The 21,263-nt window shown below is 42.9% G+C and overlaps 1 protein-coding gene across 2 annotated transcripts; it reads left to right on the forward strand.

The window, feature by feature from the left end:
* Nucleotides 1–8,819: 8,819 nt before the first annotated feature.
* LOC141605311 (uncharacterized) lies at nucleotides 8,820–20,941 on the forward strand. 2 transcript variants are annotated; one of them, XM_074424018.1, is made up of 12 exons: nucleotides 8,820–9,124; nucleotides 9,235–9,393; nucleotides 10,365–10,482; nucleotides 11,617–11,713; nucleotides 12,258–12,364; nucleotides 13,260–13,382; nucleotides 13,554–13,707; nucleotides 15,058–15,118; nucleotides 15,467–15,834; nucleotides 16,932–18,567; nucleotides 19,321–19,673; nucleotides 20,445–20,941. In XM_074424018.1, exons 2-11 carry the CDS (start codon nucleotides 9,266–9,268, stop codon nucleotides 19,559–19,561), a joined length of 3,033 nt encoding a protein of 1,010 aa, XP_074280119.1. In that variant the 5' UTR covers nucleotides 8,820–9,124; nucleotides 9,235–9,265; the 3' UTR covers nucleotides 19,562–19,673; nucleotides 20,445–20,941. The 2 variants fall into 2 exon arrangements, with proteins under 2 accessions (XP_074280119.1, XP_074280120.1); XM_074424019.1 differs by lacking the exons at nucleotides 8,820–9,124; nucleotides 9,235–9,393; nucleotides 10,365–10,482 and adding an exon at nucleotides 11,050–11,327.
* Nucleotides 20,942–21,263: the final 322 nt, after the last annotated feature.

Raw genomic sequence — 21,263 nt, forward strand, 5'->3', positions numbered from 1 at the left:
TTAGCCGGTTCATTAGGCGTTCCTGATGACAAGCTCTCTGGTATGTCCATGAATGTTGACATGGATGCTTTGATTGAATTTTTGTAGATCAACCGCCGCCGCCTCCGGACACACCGTTGAACGGCGTCTTTGAGAAACAAATCGCGCAGCGGTGGGTAAAGATGCCACCGTCGTCTCCTCCTTCCCGAAGCCTACCCCCCGCCCGATTAGGTCGGAGGGCCCGAGTTTGTCCGGGATGCTTTGTCGAAGTGGGCTGAGGTGGCCGGTGCTCATATTATGGAGCAAGAAAAGGTCATGGCTGAAGTTGCCCCACGCTTGATCGGCTCGGGCTTGAGCTCGATCTTTGCGAAGAAGGAAGAGAGAGGCCAAGGCCGAGGCCGAAAAGGCGGTCCGTGCTGAGCGAAAACTTAGGGAGGACGCTGAAAAGGCAGTCCTTGCTGAGAGAGCCAAGGTTGAGGCTGCGGGGGCTGAAGCCGCTAAGCTGCTGGAGGAGCGTGACAAGCTTCAGGCCGTCGCCGACTTCAATGCTAAGAAGAGGGAGGAATGGAGGTCCATGTTTAAGGCCCAGGGGAAGGCGCTTTAGAATAAGAAGGCTATCATCGCCCAGAGGGAGTTGGACATTGAGACGCTCCAAAGCAAGATTCTTCCTAACATGTGCGCCCAATACCGGGACTTGGCCGAAGAAGCCGCCAGGGAAGTGATAGGGGAGCTCTTTCTTGATGGCTCCTTTCCGTGGCAAAAATTTGACGAGCTGCTTGATGACAAGCTTGAAGCTAAGGAGAAGGCCGCGGAGGCGAAGGCCGCTGAGGAGGCAAGGGTGAAGAAGGAGGAAGAGGAGGCCGCGGAGAAGGCGGCCCATGCTGAGAAGGCGAAGGCGGCCAAGGAGGAGGCTGAGAGAATGAGGGCAGCTGAGGCTGCTGAGACTGAAGCTGCCAAGACAGTTTCTGGGTCGCCTACCAAAGATAATGCTGCTGACGTCGCCGATGGCAAGCAGCAACAGGCATAGGGAGACGGGCGGTCGTCACCAGGTTCACCCGGCATCTCGGATAGCTTCAGCTGTTCGGGGGCCAATTATTAAGCCTTTCCTCCCTGCCATCTTTTGGCGCTTCAAATGATATGTCTGTAACCTTTTGTTCTTCTTTTCCTTGTTTTTTGTAAAACTTTGGTAGGTTGTGTTTTGGCTTATCCCTATGGGGACGGCCGTCGTCTGTATTCTCCTTACTTGTAATCATTTTCAATAAAGCTTGTTTATTGGCCCTCGGCTTGGCCGGGGGTTTGGTCACAATCCTTCACTTGTCTTCTTACGTTATTAATTGAGCGCTTTTTCGTTTTTACCTTCGGCCTGGCCGAGGCAGTTAGAATGCGTATCTCAACTGCGTTTAACGTTTTTTAAACATGTTGGCATGTTGGTCGCTTCCTTTTTCACTCTCGGTCTGGCCGAGGCGTCCGATTTGCGTTTTCCAACCGCCGATGTGAACATGTTAGCGTATCGACCGTTGTGTCCCCTGCCAGGCCTTCGGTTGGCCGAGGCGGCTAGAGGTTACGGCTCGACAGCGTTCGTATCTGTAGACATATTGATCGCTTCCTCTGCCAGGCCTTCGGTTGGCCGAGGCGGCTAGAATTGCGTCTCAACTGTACTTATACGTTCCTAAGGCATGTTGGTCGCTTTCGCGAGTATCAATCGCTACTTTGGTAGTGACTGCCGTGGCGTCTACTTCTTGGGGTGACTGCCCGGCTTGGGCCGTGGCGTCTACCTCGATATGACTACGGAGGGGATAAACACTTTGATGGAAAACTTGGATGATTTTTCAATAGATATAAACACGCGTTGGGGTACCAACAACAGTTTTTGGACACCTCCGCCGCTATACAAAGTATTTCCTGAGGTTGTTAGTGTTCCAATGGCTCATCAAAGGCACACCCTCCACATCTGTCAGCCGGTATGTACCCGGCCTCATTTCTTCAACCACTTTGTAAGGACCCTCCCAGTTGGCCGTCAATTTACCATGAATGTTTCCTTTGTTGGTGGCGGCCGACTTTCTTAGGACTAGATCCCCTACTTTTAAGTCCCTTTTGTGGACTCTTCGGTTGTAAGCTCTTCTCATTCGGTTTTGGTATACTGCCAAGTTGAGGCGTGCTGTATCTCGGCTTTCTTCGACCAGGTCTAGGGAGGTTCTCAGACCTTCCTCATTTTCAACCGGTTAAAGGTGGCCGTTCAATGCTCGACCGCCGCTTTCAATTAGCGGGATCGCTTGCACCCGAGACTAAGTGGAATGGACTGTACCCCGTTGCTTCTTTCTCCGTGGTTCGAAGGGACCACAGGACGCCGGGTAGTTCATCGGCCCATCTTCCCTTTAGGTCTTCAACTTTCTTCTTCAAACCGTTGAGGATTGTCTTATTGGCTGCCTCCGCCTGTCCGTTGCTCTGTGGGTGGCAGACGGAGGAGTATGCAAACTTGATACCAAGCTCTTCTAACCAGTTCATTATTGTGTCACTCCAAAACTCTCGGCCGTGGTCAAATACCATGACTTGGGGTAACCCAAAACGAGTTATGACATTTTCCCAGATTACCTTTCTTACGGCCGCCGTCGTCTTCGCAGGTACCGCTACAGCTTCAACCCATTTGGTGAAGTAGTCAACGGCGACAATCAAGTACTTTCTTCCTCCGGATGCCGTTGGAAATGGCCCTAGTAGATCCATCCCCCACTGTGCAAAAGGAAGGGGACTAAGTACCGGCTGCAGGTCTCGGGAAGGTGCATGTATCACCGGAGCATGCATTTGACAGTTGTTGCACTTTTTGGTTTTGGCTCTGGAATCCTCAAGCATGGTGGGCCAGAAGTAGCCGGCTCGGAGAGCTTTGTGGGCTAGTGTTCTTGCCCCCATGTGATGACCACAGATGCCTTCGTGAATTTCTGTCAGTATTAGCTCCGCGTCGGCTGGGCCGACACATTTCAAGAGTGGCCTTATCACGGACCTCCTGTATAATTCTCCTTCAAACACCAAGTACCTTGCTGCGATCCTCTTTATCTTCTGCGAGAGACTGCGGTCCTCCGGTAACTCATTTATCAATTTGTACTTCATTATCGGAGTCATCCACGTCGTCTCGGCCTCTATGTCGCCCACCATGCCGATGGTCTCAGTAATGCTTTTGGCGTTCCTGATGTCCACCAGCACGGTTCGACTGACATTCTTGATGGTTGAACTGGCAAGCTTTGAGAGAGCGTCGGCTCGGTTGTTCTCGGACACAGGGAATGCATTGTATCTGGAAAGATTTCAATTTTGAAGTGTCAGCTTTTACCCTTTCCAGGTATCTTACCATCCCGTCGTCTCGAGTCTCGTACTCTCCTCTGATTTGATTAGCCACTAAAAGTGAATCTGTTTTCAAAATGATGTGCTCCGCCCCGGCAGCTCTAGCTAGCTCGACTCCGGTTATCACCGCCTCGTATTCGGATTCGTTGTTTGAGGCCGAGAAGGTAAATTTCAAGGCGTACTCAAACTCGTCCCCGTTTGGGCTGATGATAAGTATGCCGGCTCCTGAGCTGTTCATCGTGGATGACCCGTCGGTATATACTTCCCATACTCCGGGGTTTGGCTCTTCTTGATATGTGCACTCGGCCAGGAAGTCTGCAAGTGCCTGTCCCTTTATCGAGGGCCTCGGCTTGTATTGAATGCCGAAGCCGGATAGCTCTACTGCCCATTTGATGAGCCTGCCGGATTGCTCAAATTTTTCCAATGCTTTCTCTAATGGTTGGTCGGTTAAGACCGTCACGGGATGTGCGTCGAAGTAAGGTTTCAGTTTCCTTGCGGCAACGACGACAAAAAAGGTCTTTTTCAATCGGCGGGTTATTTCTTTCGGCGGGCAACAATGTATGGTGACAAAGTAGATTGGGTGTTCTTTGTTTGTCTTCTTCTCGATGATCACGGCACCGACCGTGGCCGAGGTAATCTGCTATGTATAGATACGACGTCTCCCCAAAGATCGGCTGGACGGGGTTGGGAGAGTTTGAAGATGAGCTTTCAGTTGCCTGAAAGCTGTGCTCTGTTCCTCCCCCCAGCTGAAGTCTTTATTCCCCTTTAACACTTTGAAGAATGGGGTGCTCTTGTCGGCTGACCGAGAGATAAAACGGGCTAGAGCCGCCATCCTCCTGGTCAACATCATAACCTCTTTTCGATTCCTCGGCTCCGGCAGGTCCAGGATTGCTTGGACTTTCTCTGGATTGGCATCAATTCCCCCGGCCGACAAGTACGCCGAGGAACTTACCTGTCCGGACACCGAAGTTGCATTTCATTGGGTTAAGTTTCATCTTGTATTTCCTTAGCGAACAAAATGTCTCGTGTAAATCGGCTAAGTGCTCGCTGTCAGACTTGCTTTTTACAATAGCATCGTCGACGTAAGCCTCAATGTTTCGCCCTTTTTGATTTTGGAACACTTTGTCCACCAGTCTTGTGTAAGTTGCGTCGGCGTTCTTCAAACCGAACGGCATCATTTTATACATGTATGTGCCGTTACCGGTGATGAATGCGCATTTAGGCATGTCTTCTTCGGCCATGAATACCGATGATACCCTGAGAAGGCGTCCAAAGAGCTCGGATAGTGTAGCCTCGCTTGTGGCGTCGATTAAACTATCTATTCGAGGCAAGGGATAGCAATCTTTGGGGCACGCTTTATTAAGATTGGTAAAATCTACACACATCCTCCACGCTCCCGATGATTTCTTCACCATTACAACATTAGCTAACCACTCGGGATAAGTACAAGGCATGATAAAGCCCGCCGCTAGTAATTTATCTACCTCGGCTTTGATGGCCTCATCCTTCTCGGGCGAGGAGTTCCTCATCTTCCGCTGACAGGGCGAGCGGTGGAGAGTACGTTCGACTTGTGAAACAATTACCTCCCGGCTCACGCCTGGCATCTCGGCTGCCGAGTAAGCGAAGACGTCTTTGTTCTTCCTCCGCAGGTCTAGGAGAGCGGCCCTGAATTTTGGCTCCAGGTTGACACCGACGCGATTCACGGTGCGCCCGGGTCAATTTCCACTTCTTCGGTCTCGCTCCTTCGACCATGCCGACAAAGTGGCATCCATGAGGTCGCCCTCTCCTGTTGTAAGGATGGGCTCTTCCCCTTCTCTGACTTCTTCGCCACTTTGAGGGATTGCATGTTGCACCCTCTGGCGGATATCTGGACGTTGACTACTTCGTCTTTTTCGTCCTTTGAGACGAGCTTATGCGCTTCCCCCCGGTCCGAGACATACATCAGTGTCAGGGCCCGGATGGACATTACTGCATCGGCCTCGCTCAGAGTGACTCGGCCTATGAGAACGTTGTAGGCGGACGAGCCGTCAATGACCACGAACTCAGATAGGACATTCTTAGCCGCATTCCCCTCGCCGAACATCACCGGCATCCCATTGACCCCGGGGTACCAGGCCGGCCCCGAAAAATCGTACAACGAATTGGTGCAGGGGCTCAAGTCCTCAATCTTCAGACCGAGATTGAGAAAGCACTCCCTGAACATGATGTTCGTGTAGGCGCCTGTGTCAATCAGGCACCTCTTGACCAGGTGGTTGGCTATGTCCAAGTGGACTACAAGTGGGTCGCTGTGCGGGGCGATGACTCCCTCGTAGTCCTTCTTCCCTCGTAGTCCTTCTTCCCAATAGTCCAAAAAGTGACTCCCTTCCGGATCAGCTCTTCAATGGCATTCTTCAGATGCCGGCAGTTGTCAGTTAAGTGGCCGGTGTGGCCGTGGTACTCACAGTACTGGCTTGTGTCACCGTCCCCCCTCGCCTTGGGAGGCCTTTCCCACTTCGACCCTCGTTCTTGCTCGGGGAGAAGACCTCGGCAGACGAGATACGACCGGGGGGGTGTGACCATTGTACCGCTTTTGGTAGTACGGTCCCAAACTCCCCGCGCGCCGCCGGTTCTCGTTTCTGGCGGACTTGTCAGACCGTGACCTATTATTGTCACGGCGTCCTTCATCCGGGTTGTCCTCCCAGCGGCTCTTACTCTCTGAGTGCCCGGCCTCGCTGGGGCCTACCCAGGTTTTGTGATAGTCCTCCACCTTTATGGCTTGGTCGGCCATTTTCCTGGCGGAGTCTAGGTTCAGGCCTCCGCACTTGATGAGCTCGTTTTTTAAGTCTCCTCTCGGGAGGCCTTTCATCAGTGCGAAGGCCGCCAGTTCGCTGTTCAGCTCACGAATCTGCTGAACCTTGGCGTCGAACCTCTTCACATAACTTCGGAGAGACTCGCCTCCCTCCTGTTTGATAGTCAGGAGATCCGATGTCTCGACGGCCCTTCTCTTATTGCAAGAATACTGGGCCAAAAATATGTCCCTTAGGTCGCCATAACAGTATATCGACCCATTGGGTAGCCCCTTGTACCAACTTTGTGCCATCCCATGCAGGGTCGTTGGGAAGACTCGGCACCAAACCTCATCAGGCTGCTCCCATACCGACATGTAAGACTCGAAAGCCTCGGCATGGTCGGTTGGGTCGCTTTCTCCTTTGTACGATATGGGCGGAAACTTTAGCTTAGTCGGCACCGGGACCTCTAGGACATAGGGGTTGAGGGGCTGTCTGACCACGTGTCGAATGACACGCGGCGATCGGCTCCTCGCATCCTTAGTCCGGCTCCTCTCCCCGTGGTGGGAAGGGCTTCTTCTCCGACTCGGTGAGTCGGGCTTCTTCTCCGACTCGGTGAGTCGGACTTCTTCTCCGACTCGGTGAGTCGGACTTCTTTCACTCCTCTGGGGCAGGCCTCGTCGGTGCTGCGGCGACACTGTCCTCCCGCGAGTGCGGGAAGGACATAGGTCTACCACTGGCACTCTGGGCTCCCCCGGCGTCTTGACATGGTCAGCTTCCTCCAATGCTCCGTCCAAGTTTCTCGGAGTCACTTTTTGGACTCTGGTCTCCTGTGGGGGTGCCGCCGCTCTTGTCGTTGTGACAGTGTGAGTCGGCGTGCTACCCATTAGGTCCAGGAGTAGCTTTAGTTTAGCTGCATCAACCACATGTCCCATGATAGTGACTTGGTCGGTGGGCAGCGGTGTTTCTGGTATTATTGGCATCCCGAACGCCGGCTGAATTACTCGGCGGTGGGGACCGCCCAATCCCAGACTGTGGGACTGTATCATCCTGGCAGAATTCGGTTTCGTCAGTCACAACTATTTCTTGTTGCTTTGACATTTTCTTTGCTTGTTGGGTGGGTTTTGTGTTTTTTTTTTGTAAGGGATTTGACTAGCTTCTAGTATCTGTTTCCCACAGACGGCGCCAATTGTTCCGAGTGTAATTCCAGAGCAGTGTTGTTTACCACGCAAGCTTGGTGAATGGATGTCCTTCCTTGCCTTGACTCTTCCTCTCGGTCTCTCCTGAAACGATGAACAAACTGAGGGCTCGGCTTTGCACCGAGCGTACTCACTCCGACGCTCAAGTCAGTGAACTTAAAGGGATTAAGTTATATGTTACTTGACAAAGTATATTGTAGAGAGATAAGGGAGTTTATACCAGATGAATAGTGAGTATTAGGTTAGATTGTGGATCCTTTCCTCAATGAGGGTTGAGGAGTATTTATAGACTTTCACCTTTTGTCACGTAGTGGCCAAGTGGGCCAAGTGGCGTAGCAGGTGGAAAGTCTGTTCTACCCTCGGCCGAGGGACCCATGGCAGGCCGGCGGGCCCTGTTGACTCCATGCCGAGGGGTCTTGGATATGAGTACGCGGATGTGTATCCCGGCTGGCTAGTTGCCTAGCCGAGACCCAAGTGACTGGCCGACAGGCTGCGTCGGTTAGGCGGTCTAACATGTTGACTTGCTGTCTCTTGATCCTTGACCTTGCTCAATATGTTGACTCGGTCAGCGGGTGCAGAATATGCCCCATCACCCTTATTTTGGGATCTCCATAGTTCTTAGTAGTCTGAATAATTATGTTTTATCTTAATCGATGGTTTGTATGCTTGTTTACAAATTCTAAAATAATGCAATCTCACACCATGAGACGATCATTCTCTATAAAAATTAAATATTATTTCGTATGTTGTTGATGGATATGTCGGGTTTGCTTGAATTCAACTGAATAACATCCTTATAAGCAGGTGGTTACATTACTTTAATTTAAAAGTAGAATGATGTGTCGTTATAGCATAACTTAATAACTTAGCGTAAATATTATTCTATTATGTAGAGTACATCTCATTTCTAAAGCTTAAGTTCGATTTTTTCTCCTAGAGCTTTTCAATTTTAACCTTATAACAATTTTTGTCTAAATATAATGTAACTTAGTTCATCAATTTTATTATTCTCACGAAAATAAATAGAACAATTCTCACGTGTCTAAGTTACTTGTCTAAGAGTTTTTGCATGTCGACTTTGAGTCCAACATGTACAACTTGAATTGGGTTTTAGTCTGAGTTCTGCAAGACTATATCTTATTACCATTTCTAGTGCAAGAGTATTGTATAAACTTGTATGTAATGTATATATTAGCAACTTAGCAAGTATAGTGTATACATAGCAGATCTGACTCGACCTTAATAACCTAACCGGAGCTTAAACCTGGCCCCGGTCAAAGGACATAGGTTCGACTTGAAATTGGAACGAACCCGACCTATTTTGAACAGACCTAAGTTCTATCAGAAATTCTTGTTTCAGATAGACCATTTCCGTCTTACCAAAAATACTGATCGTTTTATGGTCAAATGTAACCACAATGGTTAAGCTAGTGACCTTGTATCACATTTTACGATAATTTGTTTTCCAAAAGTGATCACATTTGTCCGTAAAATAATCTCGATATTCTGTTTTATTATTTCAGACCAAAATGACTCATCTGAGACCAACTCAATTTGTTTTCCCGTATTCATTTTTTTTTTTTGGTGTGAACCGTATTTAGTTCTTGCGCTCCAATTATTTGCTACATTTCGCACCACTATCTGACTTGTAAATTGTAATGATAGCACCACTTTCTGAGTTCTGACCGGCGATATTCAAATACATGGACCCCACACTGTCATAACTCGGACACTATTCTTCCTCTGTCTTTCTCCTACAGATTCATCCTTCTCTAATCACATTTTCCCCAATTTCAAACCCTAATTCTCCGATTTCCGACGCCTGATCTTTCTCACCTTCGATCTCCAACGGTAATACACTTTTGATTCGCATTTGTTCATGATCGTATCTGATCTGAATTGTATCGTATGATTTTGATCATAATGTGATCAATGTGATTCGATTTTAAAATGTTTTACAGGCGAAGTTCATAATTTTGAGGAGATTATACGATGAATCATGTGGCGGCGACAATTGAGGAACAATTGATCTTGAAAGCGATTAGAGAAGAGTGTGTATGGGAGAATTTGCCTAAACGACTTCAATCTAATCTTTCGTCGAAAGAAGAATGGCATAGAAGGTTTCATTTTAGTTAAAATTTCTCTGTTGAATTACGATTTTACTGTCTTAATCAGTTAAATTTAGTGATTGGTTTGTTTTGTTGACTGTGGTTAGTTAGATGTGATTAGGGTTTCTGAGTAGCTTTAGATTCATGATTATGCTTACATTACTTACCGTAAGCTAGTATGTACTTAAAATGTGCCGCTGGTCGAAATTAATTTGAACTTTTGACTTTAGTTAGGGGTAGCAGTTGTTCATAGGCCTACGCGTGCGTTCAGTCACACTAAAACACACAAATGACCATGCGTGAAGGAGCAAAATGTTGTTTATACTAGCGCCTTAGCGGTAGACTTGGAAAATTTTGTTTAATTGCTCTATTGAATTTTCTTGGTCATTTGGAAACAGTCTCTTTGTGTTGCTAACACAAGAGTAAGACTTCATACATCCGACCCCCCTTACCCCGCAATTTGTGGGGGCCATTGAGGCACTGGGGTAATGTTGTTGCTCTATTGAATTTTCTTCACCAACTCTGGATTTCCAATTCCTTTGATACAGAAATTGGGTAAAATGCACAAACAACCATTACTGAAGGAGCGAAATGTCAATATCTGTATTAGTGGCAGACTCGGAAAATTTTGCTTCCGGTGCCTTATTGAATTTTTAGTCATTATTACCAAAAAATATGTGTGTAGAAATTCCTTTTGTGCAAGAAGTAGGTAAGATGCACAAATTGTTTTAGCTTTGGGGTTTCCAGGGACTCCTAATACTTAAGTCTGCTTCTGCCAATGGTTGGTATAAGGATTAATTTCCGGACATTTACTTGTTACTTTCAAATGTCCGGCATAATGTATTAGTGAACAAAAATATACTTGAACTAACTCCTAAAAGTACAATTATGTAGAACCTTTTAGGTGGATTGGGGGGTGGGGGGGGGGGGACGGCCGTGATCTCTTCCAGCTCGATAACTAACTGCAAGTATTATGCATGTAGGGTTATTGACCATTGCATAAAAAAAAGACTCCAGTGGAACACCTGTTTTGCTCGCAAGTTAATCAAAGAAAGTGAGTATTATGAGGAGATGATGCGTTATTTGCGGAGAAACCTTGCGGTGAGTATTTACTTGTGCAATAAGGAGTATTTTATTGGATTGCTATTAAAGTAAATTAATATTTTGAAAGCATTATTCAACTTCAATGAATCTCATGAAAACCGAAGATGAAGTGGTCTTACAATGCTGCATGGTCTATATCCGTCATCATGCCATATTGGTATCTAATGCCCTTTTAAAAGGCTCTGGACTTATTTCTGAGTTTTGGAACACACGTGACCCTGTTGATGGAGTTTGTGAAGAATGAATAAAATTCAGGCATATTGTCTGTCTGTATTATACCAGACTTAATTTCCATTTGTAGATATCCTATTGTTTGATTTTGAGCTCCATTGTCATTTTGGGTTTTCAGATAGCCTTGTAAGTGGTAAACTTGTACCAAACATCATACGTACACTGAAAAAACTGAAAATATAAGTTAACTTACTTTGTATTACCTTATCTTTAAACTTCATACTTCACTTGTTGGGCGGGCCCCATTCGGCCTACTTTGGAATCTTTCCTTTTCTGATTTGTTTTTTGTGGTAATAATGATTTGTGCACATGTTTTCTCAACTTGCATTCTTCACCACATTATTGTTCTCTTTATTTCTTGCACCCATGGGGGTACGAAGTTTGAACCCGGGCATAGGGAATATTGTTGCTTCAATAAAATTTCCTTTTATACATTGAAGTTAGGCAAGTTTAGTGTTTATCATATATGCCAAGTTGTTTTGAGTGCTTAAGCACATTCATGTGTAGTTTATGTGTCGCCACGGACCCCCGGTGGAACTCAACCTCCTAGCGAGTGAAGTGCTTGGTTTATCTATTAGAGGCAAACATAACTTATCGCCTAGAAGTTATGGGTAGGTAGTAACTTGTACAAATTATGACCATCTAACCTCCATGCGGACAAAGCTGCTTCAACCGTTTTCATCTCTGTAAATGAGATACGTTGTAGGGATGTGTGCTCATAAAGTTTATATATTTTTGTCCCTCATATCCTAGAAATAAAGTCCTAATGCAACATCAACTACATTAGAAGTTAGAACTTTAATCCCAAAATGATTTGATGTCTGGTAAGGCAGTAACAAGAATCATCATCTGACGATGACGGGTAAAATAAAGTCCTAATATGTAGACTTTTTGTTGCAGCTGTTCCCTTATCACCTTGCGGAATATGTTTGCCGAGTTATGAGGATTTCGCCTTTCCGATATTACTGCGATATAATCTTTGAGGTTATGAAAAATGGTAAGTGGTTTTTCCTTCTTTGTCTCATTGTTTTATGGCGTTCTGCTACTGAATTTGTTTATGTGTGGTGTATAGCTATCTGAGAAGTTCCTGTCACCTTTCGGTGGCTTAGCTCGTTCAGCATTTTGACTTGATTTAATTACTTCCTCGTATCATATAATCCCGGTGATGTCCAGTAAATTCTGTACTGTAAAAGGTTTGAAAAGTGCTCTTAGAGTCTTGGATTGAAGTGTTACTGATTAATAGGCTGCTCTTCAAGGAGAATGCTGACATTGTTGTCGTGTTCTTTGTACACTTTAGGTGTTATTGACCCTTGAAAATGCTAGCTTCTTAAACTGAAAGGATTATGATGGCTCATGATAGCTACCTTCTTTCTTTAAACTTGGTTGAGTTGGTTCTTTGGTATGAACTAATTGGTCTTTCTATGATGCAACTGGTTTCTCACTCTTTCCTTTTTTCAAGGGAAAATCAAAATGCTCTATTACTGCTTCATGTACTCATAGTCCATCTGCATAGTATGACTAATACAACTCGGATATTGCAGAGCAACCATATGATAGTATTCCAAATTTTAGTGCAGCAGATGCATTACGGATCACAGGAGTAGGAAGGAACGAATTCATTGATATCATGAACAAATGCAGATCTAAGGTACTACCTGCATAAATGTGTATGGTTTTTGTATGAGAGTTTTAGTTGTTGCATGTACACTGTATGCTTCATTTGCAGTCAATGTTGTCTCAATCTTCGTGTTAGGATCCTGTTTCTAGGCTCAGTCAAGAGCTAAGCCTATTTTCTCCAGTCTCTTGCTTTCATTATGATGCGTAACTCTTGTTTGGGCTTAAATGAGACATATACTGTTTATTGTTATGACTTAGTTGCCCTTAGTTATCGCTGGTTCCATTCTACACTTTTAGCATATTGTTCCCTTGTGAGCATATGAAATTTCTCTTGTAGCTAGATCATCTCTTGTAGGGACATATTTTGGCACAAAAAGCCAACAGCAGGATACAAACAAGCTCCATAATTAGCAATAAATCCATTACTCGCGGGAAATCCATGATTTTGTAGATAATATAGTTATGTGGAGCTAACAACATTATACGGAGCTTTTCTCTTTATTCTTTGATATCCTTTTTTTGGGTGGATAACATCATGTATTATTATTCCTTAGCTGAAGAGCTAGCTCTCTTACTTGCTTAGTTTAGTAAGGTAACTCTCCAGGTTCACGTCATTAGTTTTGTCAGAACGCCATCCACTGTAGCTATAGCAAATCAGTTTTCAGTGAACAATACATCAAAAATAGGCGTTTTAACATCTCTGATGTCCCTGCCTGCCTTCTATTTCTCCTCATTTGGTGCAAATTGCTTAATTTACAACCCCATAGTTTATGCATCAGTACATTTGTCTTGTTTTTGGCGTGTAGCTGAGCGGAGTATAATTTTAATTTCTGCTTAAAGAATGTTTTGCTTACACTGAATAAAATTGGAAATGTGGTAACCTTCCTTTTCTCTGATATCTTATTCATTGACTTGGAGCTGTTCAGAAATTCATGTGGAAAATTAACAAGTCAATTGCAAAAGAACTTCTACCAACACAACCGGTGGATTTTCCTATTGAGCCTTGGTGGGGAGTCTGCCTTGTCAACTTCACTCTTGAAGAATTTAAGGTAACAATTTTTTTTTTGAGTTTCTGCAAAAGTTCCTTAGAATTCTTGAACTAAATCAATGTTATTTCCTTTGTACACGTACTCTATTACGTTTAATACTTTTAGATTAGAGTAATGTCGCTTATATCACTGCATTAAGTCCTATTAGTTATCATCTGAACTTTTCCCCAGAAATTATCTGAAGAAGAAATGGCAACGATAGATAAAGTTTGCAAGGAGGAAGCTAATTCGTATGTTCTTTTTGATCCTCAAATCGTTAGGGGACTTCAACGGAGGGGTTTAGTCTATTTTGATGTCCCTGTATATCAAGATGATCGTTTCAAAGGTAGCATTTTCTGATTGTTTTTTGCTTGTGGGACATGGTTTAGTGTTTATTACTCGGTGGCTAATTGACTAAATCAATTGTGTCATTGTTTTCTCATTATGTTATCATCTATTACATATAATTTTGTTCTGGGTAGATCATGGTTCTTTAGTTTTAGGAATATTCTTAAATCAATAAGATTCACAGTCCTCAATTAAATCAATTAAATTTGATAGAAGGAATGATTCCCTATGCAATCTCATGTGTACACGTGGCCACGGATTCATTCCTTCCCCTAGTGTATCCTGAATCTGTTTGAGCATATTCTACCATAGCACATACTAAAAAAACAATATAACAGAAACTATAAGGTGTGTCACGTATTCACGTGAGAAATGTGGCGTATTCTTACGAATAACCTTGTTTGTACATGTTTCTTCCCTCCTAATATTGATGACTGTTCGTCTTCTCTTTTTCCTCTGTGTTTCATTGTTGTTGCTCCAAATGTCATTTAAGTACAAGGGTTAAGTATCTGATATTCTTGTATAAAAACTGTTGTCTGTTGTTATTTCGTGATTTTAGAATCTTTTTAAAACATAAAAAGGCTTTTTTTTTTGTCCATGTAACTTTTATGGATTTCAGAATTGAGCTGGATTTTGAAATCTTGTTTGAAAGGCATTCTTATGCACGTTATTCAAAACTTTGGGGTCTAAGGCTGTGAAGGTAACTTTCTGGTTCTCGTATTGTACAAAGGATTGAGTCTGAATCTTGTAAGTTATGGTGATTGGAAGATTTCTTCATCATAAGTACCTTTTACATGAGCTAAAAAGAAAGAGCAAGAATACATATAACTTCATATGTACAACTCCGTCAGGAAGCCTGTGAGAAGCACGGCAAAAGTTAATAGTGATATATGGTCTTCACGTGGCCAAGATCAGTTGAGCTTTGAACTTAGGCGGCTTTCTCTCTCTTTTTTTTTTTGTTTCTGCAAAATGAACCAGGTTCTGTCAGCTTTTTATGTTGAATTGTATTGGGGATGGCTACCGATGTAGACAAGACCAAAACGTTAATAGACATGCTTAGTTGAGTTGTGTATTTGTAGAAGATAGTCAAAATAGTAAAGAAACACGGATTAAGTTGTGTATAATTGAGATCTTTTTTTTCTTCTCTTTTCGTGAGGAGCGGCTCGAGCGATTATCTGTGAAGCTGTTGTCCTTTTTGCACTCTTCCTGTTATCCTTTTATTTGAAATTATGATTTCCCAAACATGGATGTTGAACAGTTCCTGCACTAATTTTACACCTTACATGTTGTCTTACCAAACATTTTACCTTGTGAACTATTTTAAAACAGTTGATACATGCTATTTCAGTTTCTAGGCTGGAGGGCTTTGTTTCAAACCGGGAGCAGTCATATGAAGATCCTATTGAGGAGTAAGCAAGTTGACTCTGTTACCATGCAAACTCTGTTTTAAAACTGTAATTTGATATTTCGGTTATTTCCATTTTTATTGGGAGCCAAAGACTCGCTATTCTTTGGTTATGGTTTATGGAATAAAGCAAAATAGCTCATTAAAGTGGATACGTTGTTCAATGTTATTTCAGTACGGGTCATTGGGAAACGACCTCTCTATGTTGTTGGTGTATATGGATAAATTGCATACTTCCGACTTTACCCTGCCATTTGCTTGACCTCGAGGCATTGGGATAATGGTGTTATATTGTAATAGTTGGCTAGAATGGTTGATTGAGATGCTTACCAAAAGGTGCTGCATTCTACAGGTTACTTTATGCAGTTTTTGTTGTGTCAAGTGAGAATGCAACTGTGGCAGAATTAGCAGCTACATTGCAGGCTGACCTTTTGCAGCTGCAATGTGCTGCTTCCTTTGCTTGCCGGCTGGGGTGGGCTGAGAAAATCATTGATCCAGCATTTGCCCTTCAAGATGCAAGTCTCCTTGGCTCCCTTGCACTGAGTGATGATGATGATGTTTCTCGGGCTAGCGTAGGCTCTGCAAACGTATCGGTAGATGGAGCTAGTATTCAGCAGGATTATTCCATTTCAGATAGAGCAGCTTCTAATCAAGCCCGTGTTGCTTTTATTGTTGATGCTAATATAACTTCATACCTCATGATGGGATCTGTGTCACCAGGTATTTTTTTCCGGCCATGGTCTGTTCTTTGTCATTAACACATGAACTACGTGTATTACTATCATTAACAATTTGAAATGTTAATTCTGTTGAACCCACAGTTAATGGCACTTTAACGAGTAAAGAGCAAAATATATATTGTTCTTTTGGTTTTAGGATGTGATGGACTATATGAAAATGACTCTTTCCCTTATCGTTTATTTTGTTTCTTGATGTAATAAATGTGAATTCCATTTTCAATATGGCACTTATTGTTGTGCAATGAAGCAATGCCATGTTCAAAAGATGAACTTGGCAGAGATGCGTATGTTTCAGAGTGTGTGCCATAAGAAAAATGATTGATAAGGTGAGGTGACTGAAGAGAAAACAGGACTTTTACCTAAAGAAGATAAGATGAAAGATATTTGACCTTGGGCATTTTAAAGGAGACTAAGGGAAGCCTCGGCTAAAATTAGGCGGCATGAAGAATGGTTAACCCATTAAATTATGAGCGGTAGGGGGCCCAAAGAATGGTTAACCCATTAAATTATGAGCGGTAGGGGGGCCCAAAGAAAACTTGGACACATGTCAGTAAAAATGATGAGTTTTCTTGGTATCAAGAAATGAGGAAAGAAGATGATGGACCTTGATTGTTCTTTTGCCTCCCTATTTGATTGTTTTGTTTTTTTTCAAACTTATTTTCGTTTCACATTAAACTTATCTTTATTATCCTTCCGTATTTTTCAGTTACTTTTTAGATTTTGACCTTTCATACAAATATCTCATGAATTTTCTGTCAGAAAGTATTTCACATTTTTTAAGATTTTCTTACTCACATTTCATTTATTTATTACTCCGTATTTTTTTTATCACGTTAGATTTCCTCAATTTTTTCAGTTTTTAACCTCTGGTCAAGGGTCTAATGATGATTCACTAATGTGACCTCAGTTTTCTCAATTTGTGCTTCTGACACGAATATGCTAGTGGGGGACTAGCTAAGGTTGTTTTTACTGTAATATATAATCACAATATATAGCTCGTAAAATATCGTTTGATGTTTTTTTTTCTTTTGTATCTGTCTAACTCCTTGTTTTCTACTTACTAATTTTCTATTTCAGGTTTAAAATCGCATGCTGTAACACTATATGAAGCAGGTAAACTTGGTCATGCTAGCATTGCAGATCTTTGCAAGGATCTGGGCACATTAGAAGGAGCCAAGTTTGAGGGTGAATTACAAGAATTTGCTAATCATGCTTCTAGCCTCCGTTGTGTTCTAGAATGTCTGCTTTCTGGAGGAGTTTCTGCTAGTGTTGTAGATGCTTATCATAAAGTAGATGCACTACCTGCGCAGAAAAATGATGACTTGGCAGATGACACCAGCTTTACTGTCAATAATGATGTTATTAACAACAATGAGGTGTCTTATGCTTCCTCCGATTCTCATGATATTGGTACAGAAGTAGATTTAACGGGAAGTGATACTCCCACAAATTCAGCCTCCAGGGTTAGTTCCTTGGACACCACAGTTATGAAGGAAGAACACGAAGACATTCATGCTTCTGCTGTCTATTTGGATAATATCCATCATTCCACTGACAATTCAAGGCTGGAGCCTTCGGCTGAAAATAACGAAAACCCTGTTTTATCTAGTGGTGCTGCTAAAAAGAAAAGGAACTATCGTGTTGATGTTCTTCGTTGTGAAAGTTTGGCCAATCTTCCATCTGCAACTTTAGATCGTTTGTTTCATAGAGATTATGACATTGTTGTATCGATGGTTCCTCTTCCTCCATCATCTATTTTGCCTGGGCCTACTGGACCTGTTCATTTTGGGCCTCCCTCACATTCGTCCATGACACCTTGGATGAAACTAGTTCTTTATTCAGCCGTAGGTTGTGGACCGATGTCTGTGGTGTTAATGAAGGGCCAATCGTTACGGTTACTTCCTGCTCCGCTGGCTGGATGTGAGAAAGCCCTTTTATGGTCATGGGATGGTTCTACAGTTGGCGGGTTGGGAGGCAAGTTTGAAGGGAACCTAGTAAAAGGAACTATACTTCTTCATTGCCTTAATTCTCTTTTGAAGCATTCTGCTGTATTAGTGCAACCTCTCAGTAAGTATGACCTTGATGTATCTGGAAAACTTATTACAATTGATATTCCTCTGCCCTTGAAGAATTCAGATGGGTCACTAGTGCAGTTAGAAGAGGAGTTGGGTCTGGATGTGGTGGAGAGCACGAGGTTGGAGACACTTCTGAGGGACATAGTAGATAGAATAGACTTGTGGACTATTGGTTATATTCGTCTGTTGAGACTTTTTGTAGAGAGAGATCCAGACGACCAGTCTTCTTCACCTGATGTTGATAAATATGAATGGGTCCCATTAGGTGTAGAATTTGGTGTTCCTTTGTTTAGCCCAAAATTATGCAAGAGTATGTGCAGAAGGATAGTCTCATCTCAGTTGCTTCAAACAGAGTCCTTCAAGGAGCACCATGAAGCAATGCACTGGTTAAGAAGGCGTTTGCGGGATGTTTGTGCCGACTACAGTGCAACAGGTCCTGTCGCAAAGCTTCTTTACCAAAAAGAGAAATCAAAGGATACATCTCGGCAACTCATGACCTATGCGAGTGAAAGGTGGAATCCTCTTGTGGAACCATCTTCCCCTATTTCTGGAGCTGGTGGTGATTATCAGAGGAAGAAGCTAGCGTTAAGGCAGCGTTCAAGAAGAGAAGTTCTTAGCTTTGATGGGAGTATTCTTAGGTTAGTTTTTGCTATTATTGCTTCATGTCTTTTAATTGATGCATTTTTCTCAAAGCTCCCAGGCCCCCACGATACATTGATGGTATAAATTATATAATAGGTATACATCATCATAGGCGGGTTCTCTATCACTGAATCTTGCCTAGTTTTTGGCTCTTCATGTGCTCTTGGTTCTATACATATAGTGTGACACGGATGCGGTAAAGGTTGTAACTCTCGGTATCGGGGTGTTGTGGATGTTGCATAACGGATTGCAACAAATGGGGCTGGAATTTTAAAAAGTTTATCAAATGCGTCAAATAATCTCTTCTTAATATAGAAAATTGAGTTGATTTTACTTGTTTCTGGTCTATATTTTCTCTCTTATGGCCTTTATTTTCACAAATACATACACCATTTGTAAATACACATGGTTCCGTTCATTTTTCAAAAAAAAAAAAAAAAAGAGAGAGTCTCAATTAAATTGTGGAATACTTGTAAAAAAGATAGGAGATAGTATCGATTAAATTGTGGAAATACCTGTAAAATAACGGTGATACTTTTGAAATACTTTCTAATACTGCCAAAATTTCAGCGTGTTGTTAATGGGGCATTATATAACGTAAGGAGGGCTGTTATTCTGTTATATATAATGTAAGAGGAGCATTTTTCCATGGTTCCATATGGCTGATGTCTCTGCTTTTTTTTCCTTCTTTTTTAAGCCGGATTACATCTCCTGGATAAACTTGACATCCGTGTTCACTATCTGTGTAGATCATATGCTCTGACACCAGTGTACGAGGCTGCCACGAGGCCAGTTGAAGAACCAACGAGTGTGCCAAGAGTGGAATCAGATGATGGAGAGAGCAAAGAGGTGAATCTGCCTGCTGTGAGTCTCCTATTTGATGGAGCAGAGCTGGAGCCATTTGAAATTGGTGCCTGTCTTCAGGCTCGTCAACCCATTTCCTTAATTACAGAGGCAGCTTCAGCTACCTCCAGTATGGTCCCTAAATAAGCCTAATACTCCCATCTTTTTCCATCCATCGCCAACTATAATTAGCCCATTGTTATCAGTCTTGTGGTGAAAAATCATGAAGATCCAAAATCTTGAAGTCACGGCTCTTACGGTATCTACTAACCCTCGGTCTTTTCAATTAGTGTGCCAAGTCACTTGGTTTTAATTTTCTTCTATTAAATTATTATGGTTTGATATAAGAATCTGGCTAGACATTGAAAATAAGGTTTAAAAGTACGTTTTCTTTTGACGATTAGTTTTTACCTTTTTTTTTTTACCAGTTATTATAATTTTGTAATTAATAGTTTTCTTTTTCAACTGTTCATATCTTCTTAAAAGAGAACTCAGCCCCGAAACACCACCTAACCAGTAACTACCGCAACCCAACCCCAAATACCACCAAAACGCCGCAGCCTAGCCAAAAAATACCACAAAACCACCGTAAATACCCCCAATTCGGCTGCGTACACCACAAACCCTTTCCACCATTTCTGAACACACTCCCCCACCATACAAAACACCCACCTCAACGTCCTCAACCATTAAAAATCCATTCACCACCCCTGAACTCCCCGTCTCTTACCCCTGAAAACCCTAAATGTAGGTTTTGTTTGTGGGTGGGGAAGGGGATTCCGAGGTGGGAGTGGATTTTCAAGGGTGTTTTCGTTCTCAACCATTTTCGTTGCTGGTTGCGCAGTATCAGGTGAAGAGGAGGTGGTGTTGGTGGTGGTGGAGTGGGTAAAGGCAGGGGTGAGATTGTGGGTGGTGGAAGAGAGGTGCTATGGGGTGGGGCTGAAATACTATTTATTTGATTAATCTGACATGAATTTGCGTAAGTTTCAAGGTAGTTCTAGTAATGAGTCTCATGGTTTTTGGTTTGCAGATGGAACTGTTCTTATTTGGGTCGTGAAGATGTTGTTGAGTGCGTGATATATTGGACCAAATTTGGTATAGCTAAACAGACTAGCATGTTTGCAGCAAACTGAAAGTAGGTTGTAGCATAATAAGATAAGAGAAGGCTTAATCTTTAAGCCTGTTTTTGATTGTAATAGCGTATTAGGTTCAATTCTTTGTTGTAGTTGAGGTTGTATGATCATATTTTCGAGTGCTGATGTCCGGCTGGAGCGTAAATGTACGAAAAGTGTAGCAAGGTTTAAATAAGAGACAAAGGAAGAAAGATGAAACCGGATGGAGAAATGTAGGCATGTAGCAAGTCAATCACAAATTTTTGCATGAGAACCTCTCTTCCTAAACTCTTCTCTGCAGTAGAGTGTGCATAGTTTTAAGGAAAGAGATGCTTGTTCCAATTGATGTTACATTTTTTGAAACACTTGGTGCCACAAAGTGGGGATACTTGTGGAAATAACTTTTTCATTTACATGTCATGTGACTCATGTCCCTTGTTATGTTACTCCCTCCGTCTGAGTCATTTGTTTACCTTTGAGTTATATCGACTGCCATTTCTTAGAACCTATTTTGACATTTAACTTGGGACGCACATTACATGCCTTAACCTATATTGCTTTATTAAACTGGTTGGTCCAGCTCCATTATCCTGGTTGGTCTGTTGGAATTTTGTATTAATGTTGACCAACCAATGTTGGCAATGCATATGCCCACATTCTGTTGCCGACCCCTGTTTTCTTCAAAGCTTTTTGCGTAAATGACTTGCAAACTGACATCAAGTGTTCATACGTAATTA

This window comes from Silene latifolia, chromosome 10 (genome assembly GCF_048544455.1).
Source record: "Silene latifolia isolate original U9 population chromosome 10, ASM4854445v1, whole genome shotgun sequence".
Taxonomy (NCBI): Eukaryota; Viridiplantae; Streptophyta; class Magnoliopsida; order Caryophyllales; family Caryophyllaceae; genus Silene; species Silene latifolia.